At 41.3% G+C, this 16,228-nt stretch overlaps 1 protein-coding gene across 1 annotated transcript in view; it reads left to right on the top strand.

Annotated features, from left to right (window-relative positions):
- The window catches only part of chuk.S (component of inhibitor of nuclear factor kappa B kinase complex S homeolog), a 132,475-nt gene that overhangs the window by 63,113 nt on the left and 53,134 nt on the right, over positions 1 to 16,228 (top strand). Inside the window, 2 exon segments of the mRNA NM_001092658.1 lie at positions 9,020 to 9,149; positions 12,517 to 12,711. Coding sequence (NP_001086127.1) covers positions 9,020 to 9,149; positions 12,517 to 12,711 — 325 coding nt within the window.

Here is a 16,228-nt window from a genome sequence, read left to right as displayed (position 1 = left end):
CTAATTTGTTATGACCGGCTCTTCAAGAGTTAAAGGTCCTGATCAAACAGACCTCAGTGAAGACAATAGGGGTCAGATAAGCAATACCTTCCCCCCCCCACAGGCTCCAGCAGGTCTGAATACACCTACCTGAAAACAATAGGTACTTGCTGCGAGATGGGCTCGCCAGCGCCGATTCTGGGGCTGCTGCCCCCTGAGGCACCAGCCCAGATGCTGCCCCCCTGCTCCGCACTAAAAAAATCAGTATAGGAACGGGTCAAAAGGGGGTCCGCCCCTTGCTATTGGCCACTCGCTGCCGCCTGAGGCAAGAATCTCACCTTGCCTCATGGCAGGAGCGACCCTGGGGCATGAATAGGGCAACAGGGAGACTTGGGGGAGAGTTTGTGTGCAAGAGACAAGGTCTCCTGTACTTCGGTGGGACTGTGCCTGCGGGCATGCTACTATTTCTGAATTGTCATAGGGCATCTGGTACTTCTCAATGGTATTGGGCTTTCAAGGAGACTTAGCACCAGGCCTTTAGACCAGTGGGTGAGAACTGGTGTCAACTTTTGTCAACTTTGTGTAATGGAGAAATTTCTAGAGCAATGTGCCCCTGAAGTGCAGGTGTGGGATCGATCACCACTCACCCTAGAGGAAGCTGCTAGACTGGCAGATACATTTCTGGAAAGTCGTATGCGCTTGCCTCAAGGACAATCGGCTCTGCCAGGATCCATTAACGTAACCTGTGCACCAAGACTGGAGACTAGCAACCCATACCTACTCGCTGCCTCTCAATCGTCTAACCGCTCTCATTTACAGGCCGAATGCCCACAACCATCTAGGGGATCAGTGTCACATCCACCCCAGACTGTGGTCTTGGTTAATCCTGAAATGGTAGAAGCACCATGGCAGCCTACACAGACGCTAAAGCACCACACCCAGGTATGTACCCCTAATGACATGCCACATACCAAGCCCATTGGGGAATATATAGTCATGGGAGTACAGCAGGCAGATCAAGAGAAATACCATCACCAGACCATTCCGGTGACGGTAAACAGCAAACCAGTAAATGGATTCCTGGATTCTGATTCTTCATTAAGGCCCAACTCTGCACAGGCACAGCTTCTAAAGGACAAGCAAACCTAATCACATCCACAAAATTGTACTGTGTATATTGGAAACCTTGGTAAGAATGGCACCAGGGCTGAATTGGAGAGAGCTTTTGGCTGTTATGGACCTTTGTGTCGAGTATGGATTGCAAAAAAAAAACCCTGGATTTGCCTTTGGCAGGTTGAAAATCCCCATGATGCAGCTGCAGCGGTTCGGGCACTTAATAGGAAGATTCTATGTGGCAACTGTGTCAAAGTGGAATTTGCCGTGAGGGAGAAATATGAGACCCATGCACTCATGATGGCCGGTTTCCTGTGCAACAAAGAACTATAATAGATTGGAAGCCAGTGGCACATATTAAAGAAGTAAAGATCCAAGATGGTTTATTGCCAACAGATTAGCCACAATAGTGCAAGCTAGAACGCTATATTTATTCTGCAGAATGCTTTACCATACCTGAGTAAACAGCTCTAGACACTGTCTCTGTTTGTTTAGGATAGAAGCTGCCATATAAGCTTGGTGTGACATCATATCCTGCCCAAGTCTCTCCCTGCTCACATACAGCTTATGGGCAGAAGTCTTATGGGTTACAATTCACCAATTGTAAAGAGTCCAGCAAATTAATTGTAGGCGTATGCTATAGACCCCCTAATGTAAGTGAGGAGGAGGAGGCGAAGCTCCTCATGCAAATAGAAAAGGCAGCTAGTTTGGGTAAAGTAATGATAATGGGAGATTATAATTACCCAGATATTGACTGGAGCAACAGTACTGCCAGATCAGTTAATGGGAACAAATGAATAATCTTGTTGCATGACGATTTTATGACACCGGTTGTTGAGGAGCCTACCAGAAAAAATGCTATTCTGGATTTAGTGATCTCAAATAACCCAGAATTTATAGCAAATGTGCAAGTCATTGAACCCCTGGGTAATAGTGGCCATAATGTTATATCATTTAATGCCTGGTGCAAAAAACAAATATATACTGGGGCAACAAAAACCATGAATTTTGCCAAAGCTAATTTTAGTGCCTTGAGGGTTGCCCTACAGAGTATTGATTAGGGCATTAAGTTTTCAGCTAAAACCACAGAAAAGAAATGGTTGTCATTTAAAATTATATTAAATCATTACTGTCCTCAATTTATTCCCTTAAAGGACCAGTAACATCAAAAAAAAATGTTTAAAAATTTGTTCGTGCACAATGAAAAATAAACACCAAGACAAATGAAACTTTTAAAAAGCAAAGCCTTTATTAAGAAATAACTTACAGAAAATCCACTTCCTGTCCTCTTCAGAAACGGCGAAAAGGCGACCATCTACACTGCAGCAATCGATTTCTCCTTCCTGGCTATTCACTGACAGGCATCCTCCTCGCGACGTCCAGCAGCAGCAGTGTCTCTCCTTCCCCGTGCATCGGCTTCCCTCCTCCGCTCTCCTCACCTTCCTCTCTGTCTTCCCTCCTCCCCTACTCTCAGAGAGAGAGATGCGGCAAAGACAGCAGCAGCAGCCACGGGGCACAGAGTGGGTAGTAATTTGGGAGTCGGTGTGAGCGGAGGCAGGGGACTGAGCTCTAAGAAGCAGACAGTGCAGTGTAAAATACTTGTCTGTGTGTGAAATCCATCCCTTCGCTTCATTCAATGGCAGAGCACGGGAGAACTGCAAACAATCCTAGCACTGTGTATTTGCTTGTCTGCTTCTTTTGCCCCCTGCAGACCTGGGCTTCTAGGACAATTAGTCGCATTGAGGTTCCCCGCAGAGAGAAATACAAAACAGGCTGCCAAAGTCCGCAGACTGAGCTAAGTTGCCCGCTCGTTGCTGTGAGGAAAGGATACGTGGAGCTGCTGGGATGGGAGCTATACCCACCAAGGTTTACCTGTATGTGTATAGAGCTCCGTCCCCTGCCTCCGCTCACACCGGCTCCTAAATTACTACCTCTAACTCTAACGCTGAATCCCATTTGACACTGAGCACTAACTCCTAGGAGCCAAGCTTTAACCCCCTTCCCCTTGCCTGTAGCTCCCACTTACCTGCGCTCCTCATCCAGGAGAGATTCTCAAGTTGGCCTCATTGTGCAGCTCGGAGTCCCTCTGTTCAGCCTTGGTGCAGTTCTGCTTAGTGGGGTCGCCGGCGCACGAATTATGAGTTCATTGTATTATGCCAATGCTTTATTCTCTAAATATCCGACTGCAACTTCTGTTTTGCCATCCGGAGTCTTTTCAGAGTAAACTTCATGCGCCTTTGCCTCCAGTCCCCAGCGCAGCGGCTACGGGAACAGCCAGGGCAGAGCGTTCCCAGCGGGGTCGTCTGCGCATGGTTTATTCAACAATGGGAGCAGCCTGCACCCCCAGAGCCCTGCCATGTACCCCTCCAGCTATGGGCTCGACGCTGCCTTGTTCAATATGCACTGCTCGCCCTTTGAGTAGAACCTCTCCTCCCTGATGTGCGCCGGCGACCCCACTAAGCAGAACTGCACCAAGGCTGAACAGAGGGACTCCGAGCTGCACAATGAGGCCAACTTGAGAATCTACCCCTGGATGAGGAGCGCAGGTAAGTGGGAGCTACAGGCAAGGGGAAGGGGGTTAAAGCTCGGCTCCTAGGAGTTAGTGCTCAGTGTCAAATGGGATTCAGCGTTAGAGGTAGTAATTTAGGAGCCGGTGTGAGCAGAGGCAGGGGACGGAGCTCTATACACATACAGGTAAGTCTTGGTGGGTATAGCTCCCATCCCAGCAGCTGCACGTATCCTTTCCTCACAGCAACGAGCGGGCAACTTAGCTCAGTCTGGGGACTTTGGCAGCCTGTTTTGTATTTCCCTCTGCAGGGAACCTCAATGCGACTAATTGTCCTAGAAGCCCAGGTCTGCAGTGTGGATGGTCGCCTTTTCGCCGTTTCTGAAGAGGACAGGAAGTGGATTTTCTGTAAGTTATTTATTAATAAGGCTTTGCTTTTTAAAAGTTTCACTTGTCTTGGTGTTTTTCGTTGTGCACTAACGAATTTTTAAACATTTTTTTTTGTTACTGGTCCTTCAAGAAGTAAATGTAGAAGCTCTAAGAATCATCCTATGTGACTTAATACAGAAGTAAAGAAGTTAATAGGGAATAAGAGAAAGGCATTTAAATACTATTAATCTGTTGGGACAGAAGCTGCATTTAATGAATATAAACATTGTAATAAATTTTGTAAATCAGCAATTCGGAAGGCAAAGAAAGGAAATGAAGATTTAATTGTGATGGAGGTGAAAACTAACCCTAAAACGTTTTTTAAATATATTAATAGTAAAAAGATGCAGGTTGAGAGTATGGTTGTAACAGATACAGAAAAGGCAAATGTGTTAAATCAGTTCTTTTCTTCAGTGTATACAATAGAGGAATGTGTATGGTTGTAACAGATACAGAAAAGGCAAATGTGTTAAATCAGTTCTTTTCTTCAGTGTATACAATAGAGGAATCTGAGTTCCCAGGCTCACTTTATAGCTGCACTAATGGCTCAGCTCAATCTAGTCAGTGGCTGACTCAGGATATGATTCAAAAAGCTTTAATAAAAATTAATGTAAACAAGGCTCCAGGGTCTGATGGCATACACCCCCGGGTTCTAAGAGAGCTTAGTTCAGTTTTAGACCAGCCCCTATTTCAGATTTTCTCAGATTCACTTTCATCTGGTATGGTGCCTATGGATTGGAGAAAAGCTGACGTTGTTCCAATATTTAAAAAGGGATTACAATCTCAGCCTGGCAATTATAGGCCAGTAAACTTGACATCTGTGGTGGGCAAATTATTTGAAGGCTTGTTAAGGGATCACATTCAAAATGTTGTCCTAGTGAATGGCATTATGAGCAGCAATCAGCATGGCTTTATGAAGGATAGGTCATGTGATTATGATGAGGTAAATAAGATGCTGGACAGTGGGGGGGGCAGTAGATGTGATCTATTTGGATTTTGCCAAAGCGTTTGATACTGTGCCCCAGAAACGACTACTTTCTAAACTAAGTTCTGTTGGGCTTAATGAAGTCGTTTGCACATGGATAGGAAACTGGCTACAGGGTTGGGTACAGAGGGTGGTTCTTATTGGTACATTCTTGGAGTAAGGTTCTTAGTGGGGTCCCCCAGGGCTCGGTATTAGGTCCACTTTTATTTAACTTGTTCATTAATGACTTAGGGGAGGGTGTTGTAAGTAATGTATCAGTGTTTCAGTATTGTATCAGATGACACAAAACTATCCAGCCCAATTAATTCCATCCAGGATGTGGCATCCTTGCAACACGATCTTGACAAACTGGCAATCTGGGCAGCTAAGTGGCAAATGAGATTCAATCTTGATAAATGTAAAATCATGCACCTGGGATGTAAAAATATCCAAGCCACTTAATGGTACTGCAATAGGCAAATCCATTATGGAAAAGGACCTTGGAGTCCTTGTAGATGATAAACTTGGCTGTAGCAAGCAATGCCAGTCAGCAGCATCAAGGGCAAATAAGATCTTGAGCTGTATTAAAAGGGGCATAGAGACACGGGAGGAGGGGGTCATTCTTCCACTGTATAGAGCACTTGTAAGGCCCCATCTCGACTATGCCGTACAGTTTTGGTCTCCATCACTCAAACAGGACATGATTGTATTAGAGAAGGGTACAGAGAAGGGCAACTAAGCTGGTGAAAGGCATGGAAAATCTTAGCTATGAGGAAAGACTGGCCAAATTGGGGATGTTCACACTGGAGAAGAGGCGCTTGATGTGATAACTATGTATAAATATATAAGGAGATCATATAATAATGTCTCTAATGATTTATTTACCATTACGTCTTTCCAGCTGACACAATGTCACCCATTCCGATTAGAAGAAAAGAGGTTCCGCCTAAATATTCGGAAGGGGTTTTTTACAGTGAGAGCTGTGAAGATGTGAAATTCTCTCCCTGAATCAGTTGTACAGGCTGATACATTAGATATCTTTAAGAAGGGGTTGGATGGCTTTTTAGCAAGTGAGGGAATACAGGGTTATGGAAGATAGCTCATAGTACAAGTTGATCCAGGGACTAGTCAGGAAGGAATCTGTTCCCCCTCTGAGGCAAATTGGTGAGGCTTCAGATGGGTTTTTTTTGCCTTCCTCTGGATCAACTGGCAGTTAGGCAGATATAATAATAATAAAAAAAAAAAAAGGTTGAACTTGATGGACGTGTGTCTTTTTTCAACCTTACTTACTATGTTGGCTCTGAGCTCAGATTACAGCAGGGATGGGAGGGGGAGGGGAGCAAACTGAGCATGCTCAAGCCCTACCCTGGAGGTTTATGCTGAAAACAGGAAGTCTGATACAGAAGCCCATGTGTACACAATAAAAGGAAAGAAATGCTGTGTTTCTTTTGACAGAGGACTCAGAGCAGCATTACTTTGAGGGTTTACTGGTGTATTTATGTAGACCTTTCTGATAAAGCTTACTTAATTTTAGCCTTTCCTACTCCTTTAAATCTTGCTCTTAAATGTTAAAATGTATACCTTTACAAAATTTGAGAGCTTGTGCAAACTGATGAAGGAAATCCTGGACAAGAAAGTTGAAAAGGTCACTGTATCCAACAGACTTGTTTCCTCTCCTTGCTGTATTGTGACCAGCACCTATGGCTGGACTGCCAACATGGAGCGCATCATGAAAGCTCAAGCTCTTCGGGGACAATTCCACTATGGGCTACATGATGGCCAAGAAGCATTTGGAAATCAACCGAGCACCCCATTGTGGAGACACTGAGGCAGAAAGCAGACACGGACAAGAATAACAAAGCAGTGAAAGACCTAGTGGTGCTGCTCTTTGAGACTGCACTACTGTCATCTGGCTTCTCTCTGGATGATCCGCAGACGCACTCAAACAGAATTGATGAAGATGATGCAGCTGTGGAAGAGACTTCACCCATTGTGCCAGATGACATCCCACCTCTAGAAGGTGAAGAAGATGCTTCTCGCATGGAGGAAGTGGATTAATCGGTTTGCTGCCCTGTAATAATTACCAGTCCTGCCCCCTCCCACCTGCATATGTGCACTGTCTGTAACTCGGTAGGGGAATGACTTCTCCCTTGGACTTTAATATGTCACGATACTGGGGATGGATTTTCCCTTATATATATTTGGGGAAGCTTCAAGACGATGGCTGCTGTACCCCTTTTTTTTCCCTCTGCAACCTGTTTTTTGTGTATTCCAGTCTGTGAGCAGTTTAGTTCTGTAAGTTATTGTGGCAGTATGCAGCTAGCTTGGCTTGTGATAGCCCTGAGTTAGTGGCCAGTTTGTTACAGAGCCGCCAGCTGGTCTGTTAGAATCTCTTTAACACATGCACCTTACAGGCAGCCCCGTGTTGCTACAGTAATGGGAATGGTGAATTCGGGTGTCTTAATTCTATGCCAATGTTGTATATGGCTGGGGGCACTAACAGATGACTGGAAGCACCAACTAGCGCAAGGCCGGTCAGTGCTCCTCCACAAACTCTACCTACATCCCCCCCCCCAGACTGGAATCTCCTGGCCCCTCCCCGGATGTCTTGAATGCTCTGTGTAAGTCACCATGATACTACACCTCTCTATAGAGAGTCTCAATACGGAAACTTTATTTTATTTTTTTTTTTTGTTATTGTAAAGTTGAGAATGTAGCGCAAAATAAAGATCTTTTTACAGTGGAAAAAAAAAAAAGTATACCTTTTGTGATCAAATGTTTGTTGTACAGCTGGTTGCCACAAAAGTAAATAATGGTATGTATTGCTAAAGATATATAAAAAAAAAAGTTTAGAAGTGGGTAATGTTTTTTTAATCATTGTTAATATTAGAGTGAAGAGTTATTAAGCTCACATTTATAAGGAGATCAGGAGAAAGGGTAATAGTTTAACTATGTATAAACATACAAGGTGACCCATAAAATAATACAATGCATTTTTCCCCAGAAGATTCTTCCAGCATATAATGGCATGTCATAATCTTTATAATAGTGTGGAGGAAAAGTTTTGCAGGCCATGCTTTGCCCACACGTTTCTGCCCCCTTGTGGAGTGAACAGTTTCTAAGTGCCCATGAGGCCCTTCTAGGAGCTGTTTCAAGGTTACCCTAAGATTGTGCAACATCTGAGTCATTAATTGCACACTGAAATGTACTCCTTATCACTCCCTTCCAATACCTCTCCATGATCAGAGGCTATATAATGTCTGGTCAATCCTTTGTTCTTTTTTCTGTCTCTCTTGAGCACAGGATCCACATAGCTTGTGTATGTTTATTATATATATATATATATATATATATATATATATATATATATATATATATATATATATATATATATATATATATATATAAAATAAACTTGGTTAACCCTTTCACCTCAAGTGATCTCTGGTCTTTAAATTTTTCCCCAACAACAGTAATAATTTGTGTAAAGGGGGGGGGTCACTATCTTGGCCTTTGTTAGGAGTGACAGTCACATAATTTGTGTAGTTAAGAAGCTTAGGTGTTGCCACAAAGCATGAAGCAGAGGTACACACATCATAGAAGCTGATGCGACAGAGCTGAACATTAAATTGTGAGCTGCACTGGCTTCTGAGCTTCTGAGTTTGTCGCCCATAGACTTTAAATGCCAAGCAGAGCGAAACGGGTCAGATTCTCACTGAAGTTAGAGCTATGAAGTTGTGGAATAATCTCCCAGAGACTGTTGTGTTTGCAGATACATTAGATTATTATTTTCAGAAAAGGGTTGGATATTTCTTTAGAAAGTAAGAATACAAAGTTATTTAAAAGAATTAGTAGTTCAATTGGTCCTATTGTCCACTTTAAGTCAGGAAGTATTTTTTTTTCCTCATGAGGCTTTTTGTAGAGGTTTGAAATAGGGGCTTTTCACAATTCCCTGGATCACCTTGCAGTTAAACAGAGTTCACTTGGGCAAAAGTGAACTTGATGGATGTCTTTTTTTCTCATTTCAGCATAATTGTAGACAAGATAGAGACATGGTTGCAGCTTTTGTTAAACTGGGACCCTGTGCAACGGGGAGGAGGAATAGACTGTGGTCGTCCAAGATGTTTCATGCTGATGGACCAGATCTTCAGCTTGAAGGTAAAAGCAGTGTTAGAGGTTCTTTATAAATCTGTAATTGAATCATTTAGTTAGAAATGGAGAAATATTTTGAATATACCAGCTTAAGAAGTAAAAGCACTTTTAACAAATGAACATAGATTAATGTCTTCAGAGTTACAAATAAGGCTACTACATGTTCCGTTTATTTTTGTTTTACCTTTGTTCACGAGTAGCAGCACACAAAATGGATACTATATGTCTCCGCACTAAACAATAACGCAAAGCAAACAATATAATTTTTATGTTCATATAAGAATAATAAAGATTGCTTTTCTTGTAGAAAAAAACTTACACACAAGGGACAATTGCATTGTTCCATTCATTCACCCCATAACTGCACTGTTGGCTCAGCTAAGTCTAGTCAGTTGTTGAATCAGGATATGGTTCATAAAGCTTTGTTCAAAACTAATGTGAACAAGGCACCAGCGCCAGTAGTAGTAGTAGTATTACAATCTCAGCCTGGCAGTTATTGGCCAGTTTGACATACGTGGTGGGCAAATTAATTGAAGGCTTATGAAGGGATCACATTTAAAATTATGTCCTGGTGAATCATATTATAAGCAGAAATCATTATGGCTTTATGAAGGATAAAGGTCAAGTCAGACAAATTTGTTTTTTATGATGAGGTTGGTAAGATGCTGGACAGTGGGGTACCAGTAGCTGCAATCTATTTGTTTGCTATATGGTCTGATACAGTGCCCCACAAACAATTGCTTTCTAAAATAAGGGCTGTTGGGCTTAATGATAGGAATGGGCGAATTTGACCCATTTCGTTTTTCAAAAGGTTCACCACCGGCAAAAGTCTATGGGTGTCAAAATTTTTTTGTTGTGCGGCGAAATTTTTTTGACGCAGGACACCACACAAGTCTATGGGCTTCATTTCCTTGGTGAAACAAGGCGAAAAAATTCGCCCATCCCTACTTAATGAAGTTGTTTGCGCATGAATAGGAGACTTGTACAGGGTACAGAGGGTGGTTGTTAATGGTGCTTTCTCTACTTGGAGTAAGGTTTTTAGTGGGGGTGCCACAGGGATCTGTATTGGGTCCACTTTTATTTAACTTTTTCATTAATCACTTAGGGGAGGGTATTGTAATTAATGTATCAGTGTTTGCAGATGACTATGCAGCCCAATTAACTCCATCCAGTATGTGGCATTCTTGCAGCACGATCTTGATAAACTGGCAATCTGGGCGACTAAGGGGCAGATGAGATTTAATGTTGATAAATGTAAAGTCATGCACCTGGGAAAAAATATGCAAACCACTTATACCCTTAATGGGACTGCACTAGGTAATTCCATAATGGAAAAGGACCTTGGTGTCCTTGTAGATAATAAACTAATAAACTGGCAGTCAGCAGCAACAAAGGCAAACTAGGTCTTGAGCTGTATTTAAAGGTGCATAGATGTGTGGGAGTAGGATCTAGAATATTCCATACAATTTTGGTGTTCAGTGCTCAAACTGGTTATTTAATTGGAGAGAGTCCAAAGAAGGGCAGCTAAGCTGGTAAAAGGTATGTAAAATATCAGCTATGAGGAAACACTGGCCAAGGTTGGGTTGTGTACGCATTTCAATTAGAAGAAAGGAGCTTCTGTCAAAATGTCCAGAAAGGGTTTTTTTTTTTACAGTAATAGCTGTGAAGTTGTGGAATTCTCTCCCTGAATCTGTTATACTGGCTGATACATCACATAGCTATAAGAAGGAGTTGGATGGCTTTTTAGCAAGTGAGGGGAATATAGGGTTATCGAAGATAGCTCCTTGTTCAAGTTGATCAAGGGACTGGTCTGATTGTCATCTTGGAGTCAGGAAGGATTTTTTTTTCACCCTCTTGAGGCAAATTGGAGAGGCTTCAGAGGGGTTTGTTTACCTTACCCTAGATCAACCAACAGTTAGGCAGGCTATATAGGCATATAAGGGTGATGATGACATTGATGAATGTCTTTTTTAAACCTAACTTACTATGCAACTATGTAAATTTTAAATGAGGCTGAAAATCATGAATGTTTTTATGAACTGGGAAATTAATAAAGTTGTTAGAGACAGTTCCCAATAACTTATTTAGAAACTCACTCTACATTAGAGTTTAAAACCTTAAACATTAATTTGGGGGCAACATTGGTAAACATTAATTTGGGGGCAGGTTTTAAAAGCTATTACAGGTGTAGGATCCGTTATCTGGAAACCAGTTATCCAGAAAGCTCCGAATTATGGGAAGACCGTCTCCCATAGACTCCATTATATCCAAATAATCCATATTTTTTAAAATGTCCTTTTTCTTTGTAATGATAAAACAGTATATTGTAATTGATCCCAACTAAGATATCATTGATCCTTACTGGAAGCAAAACCAGTTTATTGGGTTTATTTAATGTTTAAATGATTTTTTAATAGACTTAAGGTATCAAATCCCAAGTTACGGAAAGATCCCTTATCTGGAAAACCCCAGGTCCTGAGCATTCTGGATAACAAGTCCCATACCTGTAGTTCAATTTAGGGAAATCTTCTAAGGGTTATTTTAGTTAATCTACTTATGAACCAAAGGATCTTTAAGTCTTTACCTGCAAACATAATTGATGAGTCAATGTATATCTTGTTTATAGCAACAATAGCTATTGTGCAACTCTGGAAAAAGGTCTAAACAGTATTAGTAATTGCTCTGTTTTTCCAGAGCAAAAGTTGAGTCTTTAAAAACATTTGCAGTGAAAGACTTTTAGGCAAATGTACTTGTGTGCATTTTTTGGAACCTTGAATATTCAGAATTTATTTAAAAATAAAGCAGTGAAAAGTTTCCAGAAAAAAACTCTGCAAGTTAAAGCTGGTAAGTTTCAAAAGAAGTCAATGGAAATTATCTCTAGCAACTGATTTAATTATTTTCTAACATTCCAGTTTTTAGCCTCACTGAAAATGAATGGAACAATGTAGTTCTTATTGGTGTGCTTTTTTTTTTTTTCTGCACAAAAAGCCTGTGAGAATGTTTTGTCAAATATTTTATTAAGCAAGCTTGGTGTTCAAGGTCACATGGTTTTGAAGCATTTTTTTTTGACCTTCAAAAAATTACTAATTTAATAATTTATTAGTTTCCCCAAACTAGCAATATTTTCAGTTTGTAAGGCAGCAGCTCCTTCGTAGTATTAAAATATGTAATTTTTTCAAACCTGGATAATTTGTACCAGAAATCTACCAAGAGCTAACTAAATATCCAAAAACGAAAATGATGCTTAAAAAACTCAACACTAGTGATAAACTTGCCATAGATCAGTAGTTGCTAGACTTTTTTCCAGTCATACTGCTGACAGCAACAATTCATATTTATACTGTATTTATATCCTAATTTTCTTATTTCTTAGATTGTGCACATTTTGAATATGACATCTGCCAAGATTCATTCTTTTCACTTGCAACCTGAGGAGAGCCTACACACACTGCAATCTCGTATCGAGAGAGAGACTGGCATTAGCACGTGTAATCAAGAGTTGCTTCTAGAGATGGGTGTATCTCTTGATCCAAGAAAACCAGCATCCCAATGTGTTATAGATGGAGTGGTGAGGATTATTTTAACAATATTTACAGATTGACATTATGCTTGAATAAAAGTCAAATGTGAACTCCGTGCAAAGTCCAATTTTATAGGTATATAGCGCCACCAATAAAATGTTTATGGACCCACTTGTCCACGAATCAAAATTCAGATTTAGTGCGCTGCCAACTGATAAACAGATTTCCCAGTCCAAGCCAGTTTGTAGGTTTTTGTGCCTGTCACAGATTTCCCTGCCCCGTGTTGTTAGCTCAGTATTTTGCTTGCAAATAAGAACTTATATGGTGAGGTATCCCCGGAATTGTCGGGGACCCCCTGAGCGGTCAAACTCACCGAGCTGCACACAGAGAAATGCCTTAATTGGATCTGCTGCTATTCCCCAGCTGCCCACGGAAATATTGCCCGCCAGTTTGTGTTGATCTCTACAGGTCACGGCCCTTTTATTGCTTAATGAAATTGCTTTTTAAAACCACTAATATCAAGTCTGTCTGATCACGCGAATCCCAGTGGCTGAAACCGGACCATTGAGCTAATTAAACACAAGGAATCCCAGAAGGAGAACCGCCACGTGGACCACGCAGAGAATCAAAGACATCGTAGTGACTTATAGAGATCAACACAAACCGACGGGCAGTGATTTTTACCACTCCTCTCCTATTCATATTCCAGTCTCTTATTCAAATAAATGCATGGTTGCTGGGGTAATTTGGACCATAACTACCAGATTGTTTATTATACAAATTGAAGAGCTGCTGACTAAATAACTCAAAAACCTTAAATAATAAAAAATGAAAACCAATTGCAAATTATCTCAGAATATCACTCTTTACATCATACTAAAAGTGAACAACCCCTTTAAGAAACAATTCTTATGCTCAGTACAGTAAGGGGCAGATTTATTATGTGGTTTAAAAAACAGCAGGTTTGTGTAAAAAATGCTTTACAAATGACATCATTTTTTGATGTGATTTTTATTAGAGTGACCTCCACTGGAACTTAATTACAGAGGTCTGAAGCTGTGTAAAATAACGGTGGAAAATCTGGCAATCGCAGAAATGTATTTTACGAAGCTGTTTACACAGCGGTTTTACACAGCATAATAAATAGGCCCCTAAATCTGTGATGGTAGATTCCTTTACCCCTATAAGTGCCAGCATAATTTCAAATTTCATTTGCACTCCTGCGTACCTTCACTCTCCTGCCATTCATGAGTACAGTGTTGCAGATGAAGGAGGGCCTTGAAGGTTACAAGAAGGGTTTTATCAGCAGTTCTTTTCTTTAGAAAATACCATGATAATTACTACAAAATATCATTAACAGAAGTGAACCATATATGTCTTTCTACTCAAAATTACCAAGCTGAAAAGCTAAGCTAAATTTAGTGGTTTTTAATTTCTAAACATCTTCTCAAAGCTTATATTTACAGCTTCAAATGCCACACATATACTTGCATGCCAAGAATAACATCCAAAATATGGAATATTCTAAACCCTTTGTTGCCCAATGTGCATAGGAACACCGATATATGTGCCATGTACAGTACCCGAAATGAAAATATTGCACATGAAATTTTCAGGGGTAAAAACAAGTATTTCAGAACAATATAGAATGCAATGCGATCATTAATATACAATACAATCAATCAAAGCTATTCTTTTTTTGCCTAGTGTGATCAGTGGTCAGAATCAGAGTTTTAGTAGTTTTCATGGGTGGAGGGTGATTTTTTTGCTTGGGAAGGCTACTTAACCCCTTCCTTGCCAGGACATTTTGGTCTGCATATGTCCTATAAAGAGAGGGCATGTCATAAATCACCAAATAGTAAATCCCCCCTGCATAGTAGACTGCTGCTTGAAAACAAAGAGAGGACACTTGGAGTCCAATTATGTACCTCACAAGGAACAAACATGAAGCAGCTTCAATTTCAGTTTATCTCCTATTGCACTGAGACAAAACTCACTATTTGCCTATGCCCACCGAAGAATATTGAGAGATGTATTTCATGTATTTCAACACGAGCTTGGGGTTGCAGGAAGAACCCTACAGCCAGTTGAAGTGGAGGATTTGTTTGGGACCCAGTACACACTGAGGGCAATGTCATAGAACCAATAATGGGAACTCTGTTAACATTTTTGGCACATTATTTAACAAAAAGCACTGAATATAGGAACCACAAGCATATCCTACAGTAAAGCTGGCCATACACAGAGAGATCCACTCATTTGGCGATTTTGCCAAACAATCGGATCTCTCCCTGATATGCCCACCGTAAGGTGAGCGATATCTGACTGGTCCCATCGTCAGCCCTAGTACCCAACAATCGGCTCATAATGCAAGTAGTGTGTGCTGTCGGATCAGATGCGGTCAGCGATTCGACAGGATCTTTAGCCGTGCCTGATCGATGTCTGGCAGACTTTTGAGCAGATATCTATCAGGGAAGCCCGTTGGAAAGCCCCATACACGGGCCAATAAGCTGCCGACTCAGTCTGTCTGTAGCTATTATTGGTCTGTGTATGGCCACCTTAAGAGACAGTGGGGCAAATTTATTTACCTTTGAATTGTGCCAGCATTGGCTATGCCACACTTCGGCAGGCGTAGATTCGCAGGGCTGCGCAAATTCACGAAGATCCGAAGTTGCGCACAAGTAACTGATCGTTTGCGAAGTTGCGCTAGCAATGTTACGATTAGCGGTTCAAAGTTACGCTAGCGAAGGCAAATTTGCATACGGCGTGCAGTTAAAGTACAATGGCCGTATATGCAGCAGCAAACACATTACACTACACAAGGCCAGGGAACCTTAATAAATGTGTTCAAATGCCCTACACATGTGCCCACAGTATAGTTTAGGTGCCATATGTTATCAAATGTAGGGGGGAAGGAGGGTACCCTAAAAAAAAATTTCGATCTCTTTCAGCCTATCACCCTATAAAAAGTAAAAGATGCTAGCGTTTTTTTGGCAAAAAATGTCAGCTTTTTTTGGACCATCCCTAACTACTCTATTGCACTTCGCCTGGTCTAAGGTGGCGAAGTAAAGTCTGGCGCAAGAGGTAACATTCACGAAAATCCTCAACTTAGTGAATTAGCGTAGTTACGTCCCTTTGCCAGAGCGCAACTTCGCCTTTTAGTAAGGGTGCGAAGTAGCGCTGAGTAGGTCCACTTCGCTAGTGAATTTACGCCAGCACCCGTTAGTAAATCGTGGCAAAATGACGTCACGCTGGCGAATTTTCGCTAGCGTTAGCCACTTTGCCCTTTAGTAAATTTGCCCCAGTGGGTTATGGCACCACAAGCACATAATAAATAGAGAAAACTGTGTGTAGTGCAGAAGCAAGGTGAGTTTAATTAACACTTGGATATTCAAAAAAACAGAACGTGTAAATGTTGTCATTGTGTAAGGAACACACACATTGTGTAAGGAAAGGCAGTGGTACCTGTAAAGTATTTGTTGCATTTATTGCACATAGTAGCATCCTTTTTTGCTTGTGGGAAACCATGCACACTGTACATTAACAGATAGCTGCAGCACAGAT

Source organism: Xenopus laevis, chromosome 7S (assembly GCF_017654675.1).
Source record: "Xenopus laevis strain J_2021 chromosome 7S, Xenopus_laevis_v10.1, whole genome shotgun sequence".
In the NCBI taxonomy this organism is placed as follows: domain Eukaryota; kingdom Metazoa; phylum Chordata; class Amphibia; order Anura; family Pipidae; genus Xenopus; species Xenopus laevis.
Note: the sequence above shows the minus strand (reverse complement) of the source record. Positions and strands in the feature narration are given on the sequence as shown.